Source organism: Danio rerio, chromosome 22 (genome assembly GCF_049306965.1).
Source record: "Danio rerio strain Tuebingen ecotype United States chromosome 22, GRCz12tu, whole genome shotgun sequence".
NCBI classification, from domain to species: Eukaryota; Metazoa; Chordata; class Actinopteri; order Cypriniformes; family Danionidae; genus Danio; species Danio rerio.
The window spans coordinates 6,372,276-6,395,790 of NC_133197.1; the positions used below are offsets into that span (position 1 = coordinate 6,372,276).

Below are 23,515 nucleotides of genomic sequence, written 5' to 3' on the forward strand. Positions count from 1 at the left end.
ATTTGACTTTTAAAAACTTACCGAGGATGAATTCACTGGAGGAAAAGGCGACAGGTGGATTTCAAATTAGGATAGCCGTTGCTTGCCTGGTGAAGGTCGAATCGAGTCGGCTCGGTTCTATGAATCGGCTCCTTAGAACAGTAAAGAGTCGAATCCGCCTAATACCGATTCCTTTTTGTATATTATTGTAAGACACAACAATGAATCATTACTATTTCGTTATACTGCTCGGTCACACACATTTATACACATATTGCTGAATGTGCTTGTGAACACATGTGATAAAATAATTCCCGAGCAAACGGTTCAATCCAATTCGGTGTCGTTTGAGTTCTGAACCGAACCAGTGCAAACGTGATATTGATAAAATAGAAATATTGTTTTTTTTCTCACTTTACCAGCGAAAATATTACATATATCTGACTTTAACAATAAGAATAAGGTTCGCTTGAAGTGTTTTGAGAATTAATATTTTTTTCTCCCAGAGTTCATTTTACACCAACAAGCAAATATAATGGCGGATGAGAAAAGCCAGATCATATCATAAATATTGCGTTTAATATGTTACGAAATGAAGTTTTAACAGTTTTTCATGCGAGAATGTAGTTCTTCCAAACTCAAATCTGTGGTTTGTTTTTAGATATCATGTCTAATTTTAAGTGTGCTTTGCCGATAGGGGAGATTCTGACCTCCAGGGGTTGACGGCAATAGTATGATCCTGCACAACTGGAGTAGCTGCACTCTCAGGACCGCATTTTTAGGACCCTAGTTTTTTTGCGGAAGCGCCACCTACCGGATTGGATGACATAGTGAAACTGCATTTCTAGGACCCGTTTTCAGGCACTTTTTTCCAGAGGTTAAAGTGTAAAACGCCTGCTTTAAGTAACAATTTTAAAATGAAATAAATGAATTTACACCTAAAATATAAATGAATAAATAGAGTTGAGTGCCTTAAAAGTCTTAAATTCCTTGAAAAATACTGTATATTGATGAACCCCATTACATTGAACTAATTAGCTCAGTATTAGGGAAAATAAATTGAAATCAAATGGGATCTGCATTTGCAGTTACTAATTTAAAACCAGGTTTTAAAGGTTTTAAAGAGTCAAGACACAAGAATGATTCAAGAATGTACATTTATATAAATATCCACACACTCTTTCTGTATTAATGCAATTCAACCACAAAAATGACCCCACTGTTTATTCAGTTGCTGCATTCAATTTTTTATTCCTGTGAATGAGAGAGAAGAAGAGAGTTCAAGTATATGTGTGTGTGTGTGTGTGTGTGTGTGTGTGTGTGTGTGTGTGTGTGTATATATATATATATATATATATATATATATATATATACACATACATACATACACACACACACAAATATATATATATATATATATATATATATATATATATATATATATATATATATATATATATATATATATATATTTACATATATACACACATATATATACATACATACACACAGTAGGGTAAATAAGTATTCAACACGTTTCCAATTGTCTCAGAAAACATATTTCTAAAGGTGCTATTGACCTGAAAACCAAAGAAAAAAAATATATGAATAGAAAACAAATCTAATTACTTTACAAATTGTTATCAACATCTGGTGAAAATTTCACGTCAACAGCACCTTTATAAATATGTTTTCTGAGAAAAATGGAAACGTGTTGAATATTCAATTCAATTTCAATTAATTTCATCTTTATTTCTAAAGCACTTTTACAATGTAGATTGTGTCAAAGCAGCTTAACATTTATTAAATTCAATGTGGTTTAGTTTTCACTGCTGAAAGTCCAAACACTGAAAAGCAAATCCATCGATGCACAGTTCCACAAGTCCTAAACCAAGCAAGCCAATGGCAACAGTGGAGGAACAAAACTTTACCAATTGATGAAAGTGAAGGAATAAACCTTGAGAGAAACCAGGCTCAGTTGGGCACAACCATTTCTCCTGTGGCCACACTTCACGTGCAGAGCTGCAGTCTAGGCGCTGGAGGCTGAAGAACACTGGGCGTCCATCGTGGAGAAGCTGCAGGTGTGAGTAGGTCACCAGCAGGTTTTCAGCCTGGACCACAGGATCAATGCGGGCACTCATCTGTCACTGGGGTCTTTAATTAATCAGTCTCATGCTCTCCACTTCTCCATGACCACCACTGCATCTGCTCATGATACGGTCTGTTTCAGGATTATGGATACACCTAGAAGTCCTCTATGGTGGCATCATCTCTTCACAGGTCACAATCTCTAGAGGCCTCTAGATAAATATCTCCAGGTGGAAATAGGGAACAAGGAAAATAATTAGCGCAGCTGCTGTTCATAGTGTATTTAAACAAAATATATTAAATATCAAGACAAAAATGAAGTGCTATGAGATAAAATAGCAGTTATATAAATAAACATGAAACATGCATTAAGACAATTTAATTCAATTTAATTTAAAATTAAGCCTAAGCAATTTAATCATATTGGCCATCCCTTCTTATTCGCGAGGTAAAACATACCTGATATACATTAAAGATATGAGACTTTATATGGTTAAGGACTGCAGAATAAGCCTAACTTTTAAAACCGTCAAACATCTCATTCATCACTGTAAAACGATGACAAAACATCAGGCTAATAACACTGTGGGGCAACCAGGCAGTCAGCACAATGTTTAATGTGCTATAATGTAATACAACGTTGAGTAATGGTTTTTACATGAATTAAGCAAAATATAGATAAATCTAAAACTCATACATCAACGTGCTTTTACCATCTTAGTTTAATGCATGTGTCACTAAGCACATTAGCCGTTAAGTCAACAAGCCATTAAATCAACAATGTTTCATTAAACCATAGTCACGAACTACGATTGTCGTAGCATTTAATCAAACTAGAAAACGAACTCTAGAAAATTATTAACAGTTATAGCAGCTCTCACTCTGGCTGTGTAAAATTATCCATATTTATTATTATATTTTATTCTTCTTCTGGAAAAAAAATCGTCACGTAACATTTTTGACTGCGGTCAAGCCAGCCGCGGTTCGGAAAAACACAGTCAAGCCAGCCGCCCTTTATATTTCGGTGCGCGCCTATTATTATCATTACGGTAATGTCAGCAGCCACACAGAGAGCACCCATGTCGCCCAGAACAGAGAGATGACAACGAAATAAGTTTATCCCCCTTTCCTCCCACGTATGCTTTATTAAACAGCTTTTTTTTTTTTTTTTAGCTTTTTTTTGACTGTTGTTATTTTAAGAAATTGGTTTCTGGGCTTACCTTTAATTTCCTCAAGTTTATCTTTTTGCTTCAAATGATTTTATAGCAGATCAAACGGACAGAATAAATATACGATTTCTAAATACACAGAATGCGTTTCTACTTCTCCTAGCCAACTACACTAAATTGCAAATAAGGTTGAATGCAATTTTATACAACGTGGCTAACCTCAGAAAGTGTAAACAATCATGAAGTAGTCCAACAAAACATTGTTTGAATTACAAATATATGTTTATTTCATTTAAAGGGGATTTAAAAGGTTATGCTTCTTTCAGTATATGGGATATGGGGCATTATTACACTTTAGATGACTGTAAAGACCTTATTATTTGTTATAAGTAGAATAGAACAACAATAAGATCAGATGCAGGCAGTCAAATACTAAGCATACATCATATGAAGCCTGTTTTACTGCAGCATTTTGGAGAAATGTACCATTAACACACTTTAAAGTGCTATAAAGAAATAAGTAGAAAAAAACAAAGTTTGGTTTTGATACAGGATGTACATGCATACCTCATGTGAAAGACCTCATTTAAGTTAACAGAAGAAAACTATGGACAGGACATCCAATATTATATGCATAACTCATAATAACTTACTGCAGCATTTTGGAGAACTGGGCTATTAATGAGCTATAAAGTCTTTAAAGTGTTATAAATACATTGTTTGGAATAAGTTAAATAAAAGAGTGATCAGGTCTGATACTAGATGTCCCATGCTATATGCATATATACAACATATGAATCCTTTTTACTGCAGCAATTTGGAAAACAAAATTCCTCATTTAAAAGATGTAGAAAAAAAATAGGTCTTATACAGGACATCCCATACTAAACCTTATATAAAGACTTGTTACTGCAGCGTTTTGGAGAAATTGGGCATTAACATTACTCAAAGTGTTATGAAGACCCAATTTCCAATAAGTAGACAAAAAACAATGATCAGTTCCTGTATAGAACATCACATACAATATGCATACTACATATAAACACTTCTTACTCCAGCAATCTGGAGAAGTGGGACATTAACATAATATAAAGTGTTATAAAGACCCCATTTCGATTAAGTAGAAAGAAACAATGGTAGTTCTTATTCAGGACATCCCATACTATATGTGTACTTCACATGAAATCTTTTTTACTGCAGCGTTTTGGAGAAACTGGGTATTAACCTATTATAAAGTGATATAAAAACCCCATTTCTAATAAGAAAAAAAAAACAATGGACAGTTCTTATACATGACATACCGTACTATATATGTACTTCACATGAAGCGTTTTTACTGCAGCATTTTAAATAAACGAGGTATTAACATAATATAAAATACTATAAAGACCACATTTTAAATAGGTAGAAAAAATCTATGGTCAGTTCTTATACAGGACATCCCATACTATATGTGTACTTCACATGAAACCTTTTTACTGCAGTGTTTTGGAGAAATTGTATATAATATATTTCAAAGTGTTCTTAAGACCCCAATTCAAATAAGTAGAAAATAACAATGGTCAGTTCCTATACAGGAAATCCATACTATATCTGTACTTCACATAAAACTTTTTTACTGCAGCATTTTGGAGAAATGGGGTATTAAGATAATATAAAGTGCTATAAAGACCTCATTTCAAATAAGTAGAAAAAACAATGGTCAGTTCTAGTACAGGACATCCCATACTATGTGTGTACATTACATTTAACCTTCTTACTGCACTGTTTTGGATAAATGAGGTATTAACACAACAAAGTGATATAAAAACCCCATTTCAAATAAGTAGAAAAAAACAATTGTCAGTTCTTATACAGGACATCCCATACTATATCTGTACTTCACATGAAACCTATTTACTGCAGCGTTTTGAAGAAAGGGGGTTTTAACATAATATAAAGTGCTATAAAGACCGCATTTCAAATAAGTAGAAAAAAACAATGGTCAGTTCTTATACATGACATACCATACTATATATCTACTTCACATGAAACCTTTTTACTGCAGCATTTTGGAGAAAGGGGGTATTAACATAATATAAAGTGCTATAAAGACCCCTTTTTAAATAAGTAGAAAAAACATTAGTCAGTTCTTATACAGGACATCCCATACTATATGTGCACTTCACATGAAACATTTTTACTGCAGCGTTTTTGGGAAACAGGGTATTAACATATGATAAAGTGCTATAAAGAGCCCATTTCTAATAAGTAGAAAAAAACAATGGTCAGTTCTTACATAGGACATCCCATATTATGAACTTGACAAGAAACTTTCTTACTGCACTGTTTTGGAGAAATGGGGTATTAACATAATATAAAGTACTATAAAGACCCCATTTCCAATAAGTAGAAAGAAACAATGGTCAGTTCGTATTCAGGACATCCCATACTATATGTGTACTTCACATAAAAACTTTTTACTGCACTGTTTTGGAGAAACGGGGTAATAACCTAATATAAAGTGCTATAAAGACAGCATTTCAAATAAGTAGAAAAAAACAATAGTCAGTTCTTATACAGGACATCCCATACTATAAGTGTACTTCACATGAAACCTTTTTTACTGCAGCATTTTGGAGAAAGGGGGTATTTACATAATATAAAGTGCTATAAAGACCCCATTTCAAATAAGTAGAAAAAGACAATGGTCAGTTCTTATACAGGACATCCCATACTATATCTGTACTTCACATGAAACCTATTTACTGCAGCGTTTTGGAGAAAGGGGGTATTAACATATTATAAAGTGCTATAAAGACCGCATTTCAAATAAGTAGAAAAAAACAATGGTCAGTTCTTATACAGGACATCCCATACTATATGTGCACTCCACATGAAACATTTTTACTGCAGCGTTTTTGGGAAACAGGGTATTAACATTTGATAAAGTGCTATAAAGAGCCCATTTCCAATAAGTAGAAAAAAACAATGGTCAGTTCTTATACAGGACATCCCATACTATATCTGTACTTCACATGAAACCTATTTACTGCAGCGTTTTGAAGAAAGGGGGTTTTAACATAATATAAAGTGCTATAAAGACCGCATTTCAAATAAGTAGAAAAAAACAATGGTCAGTTCTTATACAGGACATACCATACTATATGTGTACTTCACATGAAACCTTTTTACTGCACTGTTTTGGAGAAAGGGGGTATTAACATAATATAAAGTGCTTTAAAGACCTCATTTCAAATAAGTAGAAAAAGACAATGGTCAGTTCTTATACATGACATACCATACTATATATCTACTTCACATGAAACCTTTTTACTGCAGCATTTTGGAGAAAGGGGGTATTAACATAATATAAAGTGCTATAAAGACCCCTTTTCAAATAAGTAGAAAAAACATTAGTCAGTTCTTATACAGGACATCCCATACTATATGTGCACTTCACATGAAACATTTTTACTGCAGCGTTTTTGGGAAACAGGGTATTAACATATGATAAAGTGCTATAAAGAGCCCATTTCTAATAAGTAGAAAAAAACAATGGTCAGTTCTTACATATGACATCCCATACTATGTACTTGACAAGAAACTTTCTTACTGCACTGTTTTGGAGAAATGGGGTATTAACATAATATAAAGTACTATAAAGACCCCATTTCCAATAAGTAGAAAGAAACAATGGTCAGTCCCTATTCAGGACATCCCATACTATATGTGTACTTCACATAAAAACTTTTTACTGCACTGTTTTGGAGAAACGGGGTAAAGACCGCATTTCAAATAAGTAGAAAAAAACAATAGTCAGTTCTTATACAGGACATACCATACTATAAGTGTACTTCACATGAAATCTTTTTTACTGCAGCATTTTGGAGAAAGGGGGTATTTACACAATATAAAGTGCTATAAAGACCCCATTTCAAATAAGTAGAAAAAGACAATGGTCAGTTCTTATACAGGACATCCCATACTATATCTGTACTTCACATGAAACCTATTTACTGCAGCGTTTTGGAGAAAGGGGGTATTAACATATTATAAAGTGCTATAAAGACCGCATTTGAAATAAGTAGAAAAAAACAATGGTCAGTTCTTATACAGGACATCCCATACTATATGTGCACTTCACATGAAACATTTTTACTGCAGCGTTTTTGGGAAACAGGGTATTAACATATGATAAAGTGCTATAAAGAGCCCATTTCCAATAAGTAGAAAAAAACAATGGTCAGTTCTTATACAGGACATCCCATACTATATGTGCATTTCACATTAAATCTCTTTTACTGCAGCATTTTGGAGTATTAGGTTACTAATGTAATTCAAAACATTATAAAGACCCCATATCAAATAAGTAGAAAAAAACAATGGTCAGTTCTTGTACAGGACGTCCCATACTATATCTGTACTTGACATGAAACCTTTTTACTGCAGCATTTTGGAGAAAGGGGGTATTTACATAATATAAAGTGGTATAAAGACCCCATTTCAAATAAGTAGAAAAAGACAATGGTCAGTTCTTATACATGACATCCCATACTACATATGTACTTCACATGAAACCTTTTTACTGCAGCATTTTGAAGAAACGGGGTATTAAGGTAATATCAAGTGCTATAAAGACCCCATTTCAAATAAGTAGAAAAAAACAATTGTCAGTTCTTATACATGACATCCCATACTATATGTGCTCTTCACATGAAACCTTTTTACTGCAGCATTTTAAAGAAACAGGGTATTAATATATTATAAAGTGCTATAAGGAGCCCTTTTCTAATAAGTAGAAAAAAACAATGGTCAGTTCTTACACAGGACATCCTATACTATATGTGCACCTCACATGAAATCTTTTTTACTGCAGCATTTTGGAGAAACTGGGTATTAACCTATTATAAAGTGACATAAAAACCCCATTTCTAATATGTAGAAAAAAACAATGGACAGTTCTTATACAGGACATCCCATACTATATGTACACTTCACATGAAATCTTTTTTACTGCAGCGTTTTGGAGAAACGGGGTATTAACATATTATAAAGTGATATAAAATCCCCATTTCTAATAAGTAGAAAAAAAATGGACAGTTCTTATACAGGACATCCCATACTATATCTCTACTTCACATGAAACCTTTTTACTGCAGCGTTTTGGAGTATTAAGTTACTAATGTAATTCAAAACGTTATAAAGACCCCATTTCAAATAAGTAGAAAAAACAATGGTCAGTTCTTATACAGGACATCCCATACTATATGTGTACTTCACATGAAACCTTTTTACTGCAGCATTTTGGAGAAACGGGGTATTAACATCATTCATAGTGCTTTAAAGACCTCAATTTAAATAAGTAGAAAAAAAGACAATGGTCAGTTCTTATACAGGACATCACTTACTATATGTGCATTTCACATGAAACCTTTTTACTGCAGAGTTTCGGAGAAACAGGGTATTAACATATTATAAAGTGCTATAAAGAGCCCATTTCCAATAAGTAGAAAAAAACAATGGTCAGTTCTTAAACAGGACGTCCCACACTATATGTGCACTTCACATGAAACCTTTTTACTGCAGCGTTTTGGAGAAACAGGGTATTAACATATTGTAAAGTGCTATAAAGAGTCCAATTCTAATAAGTAGAAAAAAACAATGGTCAGTTCACATACAGGACATCCAATACTATATGTGCACTTCACATGAAACCTTTTTACTGCAGCGTTTTGGAAAAACAGGGTATTAACATATTAGACAGTGCTATAAAGAGCCCATTTCCAATAAGTAGAAAAAACAATGGTCAGTTCTTATACAGGACATCCCATACTATATGTGTACTTCACATGAAACCTTTGTACTAAAGCGTTTTGGAGAAACAGGGTATTAACATATTATAAAGTATTATAAAGACCACATTTCAAATAAGTAGAAAAAAACAATGGCCAGTTCTTATACAGTACATCCCATGCTATAAATTTACTTCACATGAATCCTTTTTACTGCAGCATTTTAAAGAAATGGGGTATTAACATAATATAAAATAACTTAATATAACGATTTAGTCTCCACTTTCCTTACTAATATGCAACTCCCTCTCTGACTCCTCCACTAATTATAAAAAAACACTAATGTTTTGCTTCTCACACTCTTTACACACCTGAAACTTGCCTACAGCACTTATTCATTGTTGCTCTAACAGTTGTGTAAATTGCTTCCTTGTCCTCATTTGTAAGTCGCTTTGGATAAAAGCGTCTGCTAAATGTAAACGTATAAAGTACTAAAAAGACAGCATTTTAAATAAGTATAAAAAAACAATGGTCAAATCTTATACAGGACATCCTAATCAATGTGTGTACTTCACATGAAAGCTTTTTACTGCAGCATTTTGAAGAAACGGGGTATTAACATAATATAAAGTACTATAAAGACTGCATTTTAAATAAGTAGGAAAAAAACAATGGTCAGTTCTTATACAGGACATCCCATACTATATATGTACTTCACATGAAACCTTTTTACTGCAGCATTTTAAAGAAATGGGCTATTGATATAATATAAAGTACTATAAAGACCGCATTTTAAATAAGTAGAAAAAAACCATTGTCAGTTGTTATACAGGACATCCCATACTATATGTGTACTTCACATGAAAACTTCTTACTGCACTGTTTTGGAGAAGCGGGGTATTAACATAATAATATAAAGTGATATAAAAACCCCATTTCAAATAAGTAGAAAAAACAATGGTCAGTTCTTATACAGGACATCCTATACTTTTTGTACTTGACATGAATCCTTTTTACTGCAGCATTTTGGAGAAACGGGGTATTAACATAATTTAAAGTACTATAAAGACTGCATTTCAAATAAGTAGAAAAAAACAATGGTTAGTTCTTATACAGGACATCCCATACTATATGTGTACTTCACATTAAACATTCTTACAGCACTGCTTTGGAGAAATGATGTATTAACATAATATAAAGTGGTATAAAAACCCCATTTCAAATAAGTAGAAAAAAACAATGGTCAGTTCATATATAGGACATCCCATACTATGTGTGTACTTCACATGAAACCTTTTTATTGCAGCATTTTGAAGAAATGGGGGTATTAACCTATTATAAAGTGCTACAAAGACCGCATGTCAAATAAGTGGAAAAAACATTGGTCAGTTCTTATATAGGACATCCCATACTTTATGCGTACTTCACATGGAACATTCTTACTGCAGCATTTTCGAGAAATGGGATATTAACATATTACAAAGTGCTATAAAGACCCAATTTCTAATAAGTAGAAGAAAACAATTGCCAGTTTTTATACAGGGCATCCTATACTATACACATACTTCATGTGAAGACTTCTCACCACATAATTTTGAAGAAATTGGGAAATAACAAAATTCAAGTGTTTTAAAGACCCCATTTTTTAGAGGTAGAATACAAAAATAGTCAGTTTTTTGTAGAGGACATCTCATAAAATTTGCATACATCATATGAAGCCTTCTTACTACTACATTTTAGAGGAATGGGGCACTAACATAATATGAAGTACTATAAAGACCTCATTACTAATAAGTAGAAAAAACAATAGTCTGTTGTCATACAGGATGTCCTATACTTTATGCATACTTCATGTGAAAACTTATTACTGCACCATTTTCAAGAAATTGGGTATTAAACTTATAAATTGCTTTAAAGACCCCTTTTCTAAAAAATAGAAAAAAATAACAATGCTCAGCTCTTCCTATTGCTGAATACTCGTAGAGGACATCCCATACTGTATGCATACCTAATATGAAACCTTCTTACGGCCACTTTTTGGAGAATTGGGGCATTAACATAATATAAAGTGCTTTATGTTTTTGTACAGGACGTCCCTCACTGTATGCATAATTAACATGAAACCATCCTACTGCGGCATTTTTGGTGAAATAGGTATCAACTTAAAGTACTATAAAGACCTAATTTCTAATAAGTAGAAAAAAACAACGGTCAGTTCTTGTACAGGACATCCCATACTACATGTATTTATCAGATGAAGACTTGTTACTGCAGTGTTTTGGAGAATTTGGGCATAAACATTATATAAAGTGATTTAAATACCCAATATCTAATAAGTAGAAGAAAACAATGGGCAGTTCACGTTCATGACATTCCATAATATATGCATACTTTACATGAAACCTTGTCACTGCAGCATTTTGGAGAAATGGAGGAATAATAACATTCAAAGTGTCATAAAGACCCAATTTCTAATAAGTAGAAGAAAACAATGGTCTGTTCTTAAAAAGGATGTCCCATACTAAAGGCGTACCTCATATGAAGACTTCTTACGGCAGCGTTTTAGAGAAAAGGGACATAATTACCTTTTAGATGGCTATCAAGACCCCATTTCTAAAAAGTAAAAAAAAAAAAAAAAAAAAAACGGTCAGTTCTTCAATGGACAATTCAGTGGTCAGTTAGGTTGATGGCATCATCCCAACTGTCTCAAGCTATTATTGTACCATTACAACAAAATGATATTATTGGGGATGATGAGTGGTGCTGCTCCAAATGTAGGGTACAAAGACAAAGACAAAGACAAACCAAATATGTTTGGTTAATTTCATAGAGATAGTTTACCTAAAAGTGAAAATGAACGCACTATGCACTGGCAATCAAATGGTTACAAACATTTATTAGTTCCTTCTTTTGGTTGAACACAAAAGATATTTAGAATGAACTTGAAAACTGGTAACCATTGACTTCCATTTTAGAAAAAAAAAACAATTACTATGGAGGTCAATAAATATAGTTCCTCAGCAGGAAGGGAACTGCAATTTTGTGTATCCCTGACACATTTGGAGTTGTGGAAAACTGTGATGTGCTGTCTATCCTTGACACATTCGTCCTGTATCAAAACTGACCATTATTTTATTCTACTCATTCGAAAGTAATAACGCCCCATTAATCCAGATCACTGCAGTAACAAGTCTTCCTATGAGGTATGCATATAGTATGTGATGTCCTGTAAAAGAAATGACTGTTCTTTTTTCTACTTATTAGAAATGAGGTGTTTGTAGCAATCTAAAAGGTAACAATGTCCCAATTCTTCAAAACGATGCAGTAACAAGTCTTCGTCTGAGATATGCATATAGCATTGCATGTCCTGTACGACTGATCAATGTTTTCTTCTACTTAGTAGAAATTGGGTCATTATAGAACTTGCTGCAGTAAGAAGTCTTCATATGTACAAGAACTGATGATTTTATGTACTTCTTAGAAATTGGGTGTTTATATCCATCTGAAAAGTAATAATGTCCCAATTCTCCAAAAAACTGAAGTAACAAGTGTTCATGTGAAGTACGCTTATAATATAGGATGTCCTGCATAAGAGCTGACCATTGTTTTCTTCTACTTACAAGAAATTGGGTCTTTGAAACACTTTAAATTATGTTAAACCTCATTTCTCAAAAACCCTGCAGTAATAAGGTTTTTATGTGAAGTACACATTTACTATGGGAAGTCCTGTACAATAACTAATCATTGTTTTTTTTATACTTTTTGGAAATGGGGTCTTTATAACATTTTGAATTATAATAATACCCAATTGTTCAGTAAAAAGGTTCCATGTGAAGTGCAGATATAGTATGGGATGTCATGTATAAGAACTGACATTGTTTTTTTTTTTTCAACTTATTTGAATTGGGGTCTTTATAACACTTTATAATATGTTAATACCTAATTTTTCCAAAACACTGGAGTAAAAAGGTTTCAGGTCAAGTACACACATAGTATGGGATGTCCTGAATAAGAACTGACCACTGTTTTTTTTTCTAATTATTTGAAATGCGGTCTTAATAGCACTTTATAATATGTTAATACCCAATTTCTCCAAAACGCTGCAGTAAAAAGGTTTCATGTCAAGTGCAGAAAGTATAGGATGTCCTGTATAAGAACTGACCATTGTTTTTTCTACTTATTTGAAATGGGGTTTTTATATTACTTTATATTATTATGTTAATACCCCATTTCTCCAAAACAGTGCAGTAAAAAGGTTTCATGTGAAGTACACACATAGTATGGGATGTTCTGTATAAGAACTGATCATTGTTTTTTTCTACTTATTAAAAATGGGTTTTTTATAGAACTTTATATGTTAAAACCCTGTTTCTCCAAATGATGCAGTAAAAAGGCTTTTTGTGAAGTGCACATATAGTATGGGATGTCCTGTATAAGAACTGACCATTATTTTTTTCTACTTATTTGAAATGTGGTCTTTATAGCACTTTATATTAGGTTATTACCCCGTTTCCCCAAAACAGTGCAGTAAAAAGGTTTCATGTGAAGTACACATATAGTAAGGGATGTCCTGTATTTGTCACACCTGTTGCAGTGCCCTAGTCTGGACACTTGAGGGCACTAGTTTGTTTTGTAGTTTCACTTCATTTCCCATAATCCTTTGTATTACTGATTGTGTTATGTTACAGCTGTTTTGTGTTTGTTAATTTAGTCCTGTCTTTATAAACCCTCTTGTCCTCTGTTTTAGTTGCCTTAGGATTTTGTTAGTTCCTCACATCTGGTATGTTTGTCTGGTTATCTAGGTTTTTTTTGTATTTCAATTATTCTTGGATTCCTGTTTGTGTTCGTTTTTGTTAGCACTTGTTAGCACTCCTACCCTGTCCTTGTATTTACCCGTTTTTGGATTTTTGCCAGTTACTTCGTCTGATCATCTAGTTTTTTGTATCTTGCTTCTAGTTCTGTGCAAGATTTGGAAATCTGTCTTTTTGGATACCTTAGTCTTTTTGTTAATAAATTGCTGCACTTGGATTTCTGCATTGTGATCATTCCCCATTTCGTGACAGTATTAGATCTGACCATTGTTTTTTTTTCTACTTTTTTTAAAATGCAGTCTTTATAGTACTTTAAATTATATTAATACCCCATCTCTGAAAAATGCTGCAGTAAAAAGGTTTCATGTAAAGTACACATAGTATGGGATGTCATATGTCAGAATTGACCATTCGTTTTTCTACTTATTTAAAATGGGGTCCTTATAGTACTTTATACTATGTTAATACCCTGTTTCTTTCAAATGCTGCTGTAAAAAGGTTTCAAGTGAAGTACATAAATAGCATGGGATGTCCTGTATAAGAACTGACCATTGTTTTTTTCTACTTATTTAAAATGCGGTCTTTATAGTATTTTATATTATGTTAATACCCCGTCTCTTTTAAATGCTGCAGTAAAAAGGTTTCATGTGAAGTACATATATAGTATGGGATGTCCTGTATAAGAACTGACTATTGTTTTTTCTACTTATTAGAAATGGGGTCTTTATAGCACTTTATATTATGTTATTACCCCATGTCTGAAAAATGCTGCAGTAAAAAGGTTTCATGTGAAGTACACATAGAGTATGGGATGTCCTTTATAAGAACTGACCATTGTTTTTTTCTACTTATTAGAAATAGGCTCCTTATAACACTTTAAATCATATTAATATACAATTTCTCCAAAACAGTGCAGTAAGAAGGTTTAATGTGAAGTACACCTATAGTATGAAATGTCCTGTATAAGAACTGACCATTGTTTTTTTCTACTTATTTAAAATAAACTCTTTATAGTACTTTATATTATGTTAATACCCCGTTTCTTTAAAATGCCGCAGTAAAAAGCTTTTATGTGAAGTACACACATAGATTAGGATGTCCTGTATAAGATCTGACCATTGTTTTTTCTACTTATTTGAAAGGGGGTATTTAAAGTACTTTTTCTATGTAATACCCTGTTTCTCCAATATGCTGCAGTAAAAAGGTTTCATGTGAAGTACACATATAGTATGGGATGTCCTGTATAACAACTGACAATTGTTTTTTTCTACTTATTTGAAATGGGGTTTTTATATCACTTTATATTATGATGTTAATACCCCGCTTCTCCAAAACAGTGCAGTAAGAAGTTTTCATGTGAGGTACACATATAGTATGGGATGTCCTGTATAACAACTGACAATTGTTTTTTCCTTCTTATTTAAAATGCGGTCTTTATAGTACTTTATATTATGTTAATATCCTTTTTCTTTAAAATGCTGCAGTAAAAAGGTTTCATGTGAAGTACACATATAGTATGGGATGTCCTGTATAAGAACTGACCATTGTTTTTTTCTACTTATTTGAAATGGGGTCTTTATAATGTTTTGAATTACATTAGTAACTTAATACTCCAAAACGCTGCAGTAAAAAGGTTTCATGTGAAGTACAGATATAGTATGGGATGTCCTGTATAAGAAGTGTCCATTGTTTTTTTCTACTTATTAGAAATGGGGATTTTATATCACTTTATAATATGTTAATACCCCGTTTCTCCAAAACGCTAGAGTAAAAAAGATTTCATTTGAAGTGTACATATAGTATGGGATGTCCTGTATAAGAACTGTCTATTGTTTTTTTCTACTTATTAGAAATGGGGTTTTTATGTCACTTTATAATAGGTTAATACCCAGTTTCTCCAAAACGCCACAGTAAAAAAGATTTCATGTGAAGATCACATATAGTATAGTATTTCCTGTATAAGAACTGACCATTTTTTTTTCTACTTATTTGAAATGGACTCTTTATAGCACTTTACAATATGTTAATACCCTGTTTCTCCAAAACGCTGCAGTAAAAAGGTTTCATGTGAAGTGCACATATAGTATGGGACGTCCTGTTTAAGAACTGACCATTGTTTTTTTCTACTTATTGCAAACGGGCGCTTTATAGCACTTTATAATATGTCAATACCCAGTTTCTCCAAAACGCTGCAGTAAAAAGATTTCATGTGAAATGCACATATAGTATAGGATGTCCTGTATAAGAACTGACCATTGTTTTTTTCTACTTATTAAAAATGGGATCCTTATAGCACTTTATAATATATTAATACCCTGTTTCTCCAAAACGCTGCAGTAAAAAGGTTTCATGTGAAGTGCACATAGTATGGGACGTCCTGTTTAAGAACTGACCATTGTTTTTTTCTACTTATTGGAAATGGGCTCTTTATAGCACTATAAAATATGTTAATACCCAGTTTCTTTAAAATGCTGCAGTAAAAAGGTTTCATGTGAAGAGCACATATAGTATGGGATGTCCTGTATAAGAACTGACCATTGTGTTTTTCTACTTATTTGAAATGGGGTCTTTATAGCACTTGATATTAGCTTAATACCCCGTTTCTTCAAAATGCTGCAGTAAAAAGGTTTCATGTGAAGTACATATGTAGTATGGGATGTCGTGTATAAGAACTGACCTTTGTCTTTTTCTACTTATTTGAAATGGGGTCTTTATAGCACTTTATTTTATGTTAATACCCCCTTTCTCTAAAATGCTGCAGTAAAAAGATTTCATGTGAAGTGCACATATAGTATGGGATGTCCTGTATAAGAACTGACCATTGTTTTTTTCTACTTATTTGAAATGTGGTCTTTATAGCACTTTATATTATGTTAATACCCCCTTTCTCCAAAATGCTGCAGTAAAAAGGTTTCATGTGAAGTACACATATAGTATGGTATGTCCTGTATAAGAACTGACCATTGTTTTTTTCTACTTATTTGAAATGCGGTCTTTATAGCACTTTATATTATGTTAATACCCCCTTTCTCCAAAACGCTGCAGTAAATAGGTTTCATGTGAAGTACAGATATAGTATGGGATGTCCTGTATAAGAACTGACCATTGTCTTTTTCTACTTATTTAAATTGGGGTCTTTATAGAACTTTATATTATGTTAATACCCCCTTTCTCCAAAATGCTGCAGTAATAAGGTTTCATGTGAAGTCCACACATAGTATGGGATGTCCTGTGTAAGAACTGACCATTGTTTTTTTCTACTTATTTAAAATGTGGTCTTTATAGTATTTTATATTATGTTAATACCCCGTCTCTTTAAAATGCTGCAGTAAAAAGGTTTCATGTGAAGTACATATATAGTATGGGATGTCCTGTATAAGAACTGACCATTGTTTTTTTTCTACTTATTTAAAATGCGGTCTTTAAAGTATTTTATATTATGTTAATACCCCGTCTCTTTAAAATGCTGCAGTAAAAAGATTTCATGTGAAGTACATATATAGTATGGGATGTCTTGTATAAGAACTGACCATTGTTTTTTTCTACTTATTTGAAATGGGGTCTTTATAGCACTTTATTTTATGTTAATACCCCATTTCTCTAAAATGCTGCAGTAAAAAGATTTCATGTGAAGTACATATATAATATGGGTGGTCCTGTATAAGAACTGACCATTATTTTTTTCTACTTATTTAAAATGCGGTCTTTATAGTATTTTATATTATGTTAATACCCTGTCTCTTTAAAATGCTGCAGTAAAAAGGTTTCATGTGAAGTACATATATAGTATGGGATGTCCTGTATAAGAACTGACCATTGTTTTTTTCTACTTATTTAAATTGGGGTCTTTATAACACTTTGAAATATAATAATATACAAATTCTCCAAAACACTACAGTAATAAGGTTTCATGTGAAGTTCACACATAGTATGGGATGCCCTGTATAAGAACTGACCATTGTTTTTTTTCTACTTATTTGAAATGCGGTCTTTATAGCACGTTATATTATGTTAATACCCCCTTTCTCCAAAACGCTGCAGTAAATAGGTTTCATGTGAAGTACAGATATAGTATGGGATGTCCTGTATAAGAACTGACCATTGTCTTTTTCTACTTATTTGAAATGGGGTCTTTATAGCACTTTATATTATGTTAATACCCCCTTTCTCCAAAATGCTGCAGTAATAAGGTTTCATGTGAAGTCCACACATAGTATGGGATGTCCTGTGTAAGAACTGACCATTGTTTTTTTCTACTTATTTAAAATGTGGTCTTTATAGTATTTTTTATTATGTTAATACCCCGTCTCTTTAAAATGCTGCAGTAAAAAGGTTTCATGTGAAGTACATATATAGTATGGGATGTCCTGTATAAGAACTGACCATTGTTTTTTTCTACTTATTTGAAATGGGGTCTTTATAGCACTTTATTTTATGTTAATACCCCATTTCTCTAAAATGCTGCAGTAAAAAGATTTCATGTGAAGTACATATATAGTATGGGATGTCCTGTATAAGAACTGACCATTGTTTTTTTCTACTTATTTAAAATGTGGTCTTTATAGTATTTTATATTATGTTAATACCCCGTCTCTTTAAAATGCTGCAGTAAAAAGGTTTCATGTGAAGTACATATATAGTATGGGATGTCCTGTATAAGAACTGACCATTGTTTTTTTCTACTTATTTAAAATGGGGTCTTTATAGCACTTTGAAATATAATATTATACAATTTCTCCAAAACACTGCAGTAATAAGGTTTCATGTGAAGTTCACACATAGTATGGGATGTCCTATATAAGAACTGACCATTGTTATTTTCTACTTATCAGAAATAGGGTCCTTATAACACTTTAAATCATATTAATACCCCATTTCTCCAAAACAGTGCAGTAAGAAGGTTTAATGTGAAGTACACACATAGTATGAAATGTCCTGTATAAGAACTGACCATTGTTTTTTTCTACTTATTTAAAATAAACTCTTTACAGTACTTTATATTATGTTAATACCCCGTTTTTTTAAAATGCTGCAGTAAAAAGCTTTTATGTGAAGTACACACATAGATTAGCATGTCCTGTATAAGATCTGACCATTGTTTTTTTCTACTTATTTGAAATGCGGTCTTTATAGCACGTTATATTATGTTAATACCCCCTTTCTCCAAAACGCTGCAGTAAATAGGTTTCATGTGAAGTACAGATATAGTATGGGATGTCCTGTATAAGAACTGACCATTGTCTTTTTCTACTTATTTGAAATGGGGTCTTTATAGCACTTTATATTATGTTAATACCCCCTTTCTCCAAAATGCTGCAGTAATAAGGTTTCATGTGAAGTCCACACATAGTATGGGATGTCCTGTGTAAGAACTGACCATTGTTTTTTTCTACTTATTTAAAATGTGGTCTTTATAGTATTTTTTATTATGTTAATACCCCGTCTCTTTAAAATGCTGCAGTAAAAAGGTTTCATGTGAAGTACATATATAGTATGGGATGTCCTGTATAAGAACTGACCATTGTTTTTTTTCTACTTATTTAAAATGCGGTCTTTAAAGTATTTTATATTATGTTAATACCCCGTCTCTTTAAAATGCTGCAGTAAAAAGATTTCATGTGAAGTACATATATAGTATGGGATGTCCTGTATAAGAACTGACCATTGTTTTTTTCTACTTATTTGAAATGGGGTCTTTATAGCACTTTATTTTATGTTAATACCCCATTTCTCTAAAATGCTGCAGTAAAAAGATTTCATGTGAAGTACATATATAGTATGGGATGTCCTGTATAAGAACTGACCATTGTTTTTTTCTACTTATTTAAAATGTGGTCTTTATAGTATTTTATATTATGTTAATACCCCGTCTCTTTAAAATGCTGCAGTAAAAAGGTTTCATGTGAAGTACATATATAGTATGGGATGTCCTGTATAAGAACTGACCATTGTTTTTTTCTACTTATTTAAAATGGGGTCTTTATAGCACTTTATTTTATGTTAATACCCCATTTCTCTAAAATGCTGCAGTAAATAGGTTTCATGTGAAGTGGAGATATAGTATGGGATGTCGTGTATAATAACTGACCATTGTTTTTTTCTACTTATTTAAATAGGGGTCTTTATAACACTTTGAAATATAATATTATACAATTTCTCCAAAACACTGCAGTAATAAGGTTTCATGTGAAGTCCACACATAGTATGGGATGTCCTGTGTAAGAACTGACCATTGTTTTTTTCTACTTATTTAAAATGCGGTCTTTATAGTATTTTATATTATGTTAATACCCCGTCTCTTTAAAATGCTGCAGTAAAAAGGTTTCATGTGAAGTACATATATAGTATGGGATGTCCTGTGTAAGAACTGACCATTGTTTTTTCCTACTTATTTGAAATGTAGTCTTTATAGCACTTTTTATTAGGTTATTACCCCGTTTCTCCAAAACAGTGCAGTAAAAAGATTTCATATGAAGTACACATATAGCATGGGATGTTCTGTACAGGAACTGATCATTGTTTTTGTCTACTTATTGGAAATTGGGTCTTTATAACACTGAGTAATGTTAATACCCAATTTCTCCAAAACACTGCAGTAACAAGTCTTTATTTAAAGTTTAGAATGTGATGTCCTGTATCAGACCTGACTATTGTTTTTTTTCTACATATTTTAAATGAGCATTTTTTGTCCAAATTGCTGAAGTAAAAAGTATTCAGATGTAGTATATATGCATATAGCATGGGACATCCAGTATCAAACCAGATCAGTCTTTTATTTAACTTATGTCAAACAATGTATTTATGCACTTTAAAGACTTTATAGCTCAATAATAGCACATTTCTCCAAAATGCTGCAGTAAGTTATTATGAGGTATGCATATAATATTGGATGTCCTGTCCATTGTTTTCTTCTGCTCACATGAATGAGGTCTTTTACATGAGGTATGCATGTACATCCTGTATCAGAACCAAACTTTGTAGTTTTTCTACTTATTTCTTTATAGCACTTTAAAGTGTGTTAATGGTACATTTCTCCAAAATGCTGCAGTAAAACAGGCTTCATATGATGTATGCTTAGTATTTGACTGCCTGCATCTGATCTTATTGTTGTTCTATTCTACTTATAACAAATAATAAGGTCTTTACAGTCATCTAAAGTGTAATAATGCCCCATATCCCATATACTGAAAGAAGCATAACCTTTTAAATCCCCTTTAAATGAAATAAACATATATTTGTAATTCAAACAATGTTTTGTTGGATTACTTTATGATTGTTTTCACTTTCTGAGGTTAGCCACGTTGTATAAAATTGCATTTAACCTTATTTGCAATGTACTGTAGTTGGCTAGGAGAAGTAGAAACGCATTCTGTGTATTTAGAAATCGTATATTTATTCTGTCCGTTTGATCTGCTATAAAATCATTTGAAGCAAAAAGATAAACTTGAGGAAATTAAAGGTAAGCCCAGAAACCAATTTCTTAAAATAACAACAGTCAAACAAAGCTAATAAATTGTTTAATAAAGCATACGTGGGAGGAAAGGGGGATAAACTTATATTTCGTTGTTATCTCTCTTTTCTGGGCGAAATGGGTGCTCTCTGGAGCGCTCTCTGTGTGGCTGCTGACATTACCGTAATGATAATAATAGGCGCGCGCCGAAATATAAAGCGCGGCTGGCTTGACTGTGTTTTTCCGAACCGCGGCTGGCTTGACCGCAGTCATTTTTGTCCCAGTCCCCTGACCCTTGAAAGTGGGGTAAATCATGCAGGCTAATCTGGCATTTCTGCTTAAACTCACAGTATAAAACAGTAGCATTACAAAATAAACACATACTTTAACAGTTTAAAATAAAACTTAATAGAAAGTCGGTACTTACACTTTCCGTGTCGTGCCGGCCATTAGCGCATCCATGATCCAATCCGACAGTTGACGCTGTCACAAAAAACTAGGGTCCTAAAGATGCGGTCCTAAAAATGCGGTCCTGAGAGTGCAGCCACTCCAGTTGTGCAGGATTACCCTTCTCGTTGACGGCGCTCCATCACTCATGTATCCGGCAAACCTCATGCTTTACTCGGCCTGGACATTATTGAGACATGCCCCTGTCTTCGATGACTAGATAATAAATGTGTTATGATATAAAGTTTTAACCGTTTTTCATGCGAGAATGTAGTTGTTTTAAACTCAAGTCTGTGGTTTATTTATTAAGATAGTGCGTATTTTAAAATATTGTTTTGAAAATGCGGAGATATCTACGGTGGCCCATATGGGTGCCCAATATTCTTGAATCCGTCTAAAGCAGGTTGGTCAAGCTGACTTTGAAATCATTTTGTGTGTTTAACAGTCTTTGGTTACGTGAATCAATTATTTTTGTTCCAATTTACGTTTTGGTTTAGCACAAAGTTATGTTTATTAAATAGTATTTAATATTTCCATGTTACCTTATAAAATGAAGGAGCAGTGCACCCAAAAATGGAAAACCAGGGGACAGTTTTGAATAGTCTGAAGAAACTGGTTAGGTTATTTACTTCACAAAATAATTTGTCTAAAAATAAATAAACATAATAATCATAATATATATAGTGTGTGTGTAGTTGTTCTTGGTCATTTGCTGTACTGTATTTAGATGCACAGTAACTGATTTTTCCCCAAAATTCATTATAAAATCTACAGTAACATACTGTTTACCATGTTCACAGTATAGAAAAGTTGAAAATACATTATTATACTGTGAAAACAACAATATATACAGTAACACACTGTACACAGCTTATACAGTAAAAAACTGTTGAGAAATGCAGTATAATACTGTGAAAACAACAGAAATCGTTTACAGTGTAGCAAAATGTATATGTGCATTGTAAATTAGCAATTACAACATCTATCTATCTATCTATCTATCTATCTATCTATCTATCTATCTATCTATCTATCTATCTATCTATCTATCTATCATCTTTTCCACTTTAAGTCTTACCGGTACGACGTTACCATTAATACTAATACTTAAAGCTAGCTTTACATAAAGAAAGACTGAAGGACTTCCCGCTTCATGTGCCTTTGGAGAACAAACTGAAACCTACACAGCGCAGGGCTGAATATGTGTCCTGGTGACTATTTAATTATTACACTTTCTTGCTGACAAGAGGATGTGAAATAAATGAATAAATAACCTTACCTTGCTTCAAAAGAGAAATCACTGCAAATAAAAGAGGAAACCCATTTTTCGCCATGACTCTTCAGCGAAACCAGTTAGCTCATGTGCAAGAAGTCTTTCTGTTACTGATTTATTTATTAATTTCCTCATAGGACGAGTTTAACCTGTTGCCTGTTGTGGGTGTGTGTTGGTGTGTGTGACATACAGTGCTTGGGCAATGTGATATTTGTTGTTTTAGTTAACGTGTAGCCACTTTGTTATCAATCCAGGTCTTTAAGAATTGAAGAATGTTTTAGGAAAACAAAACACTGTCGCACATTTTCGCCGCAATTGGATGTCTGTTCGCATTGCTTTACGATGAAAACAAACCTCATTGATTTTGCTTGTTTGAACTGCAAACCAAATCTTTCACACAGCTGAATGAACCTCTGACAAGTTTGTGTGTGCAGTGCGGAGAAGTTTTAAACTTCAGTATTTCCTGCTGATGTGCGGTAAAAAGACGTGGTGTAGCATGGTGTGTGTGACCCCCTTAAAGCCAC

At 32.8% G+C, this 23,515-nt stretch overlaps 1 protein-coding gene across 3 annotated transcripts in view; it reads right to left on the bottom strand.

The window, feature by feature from the left end:
- Positions 1–23,515, bottom strand: part of si:dkey-19a16.4 — a 39,897-nt gene extending 16,382 nt beyond the window's left edge. The window contains exon 1 of one of the 3 annotated variants that reach the window (XM_073936568.1): positions 22,998–23,515. In XM_073936568.1, the coding sequence (XP_073792669.1) occupies positions 22,998–23,052 (55 nt within the window). In that variant the 5' untranslated portion in view covers positions 23,053–23,515. The remainder of the gene's footprint in view (positions 1–22,997) is intronic. The other 2 variants (XM_073936569.1, NM_001135552.1) reach the window with 2 other exon arrangements.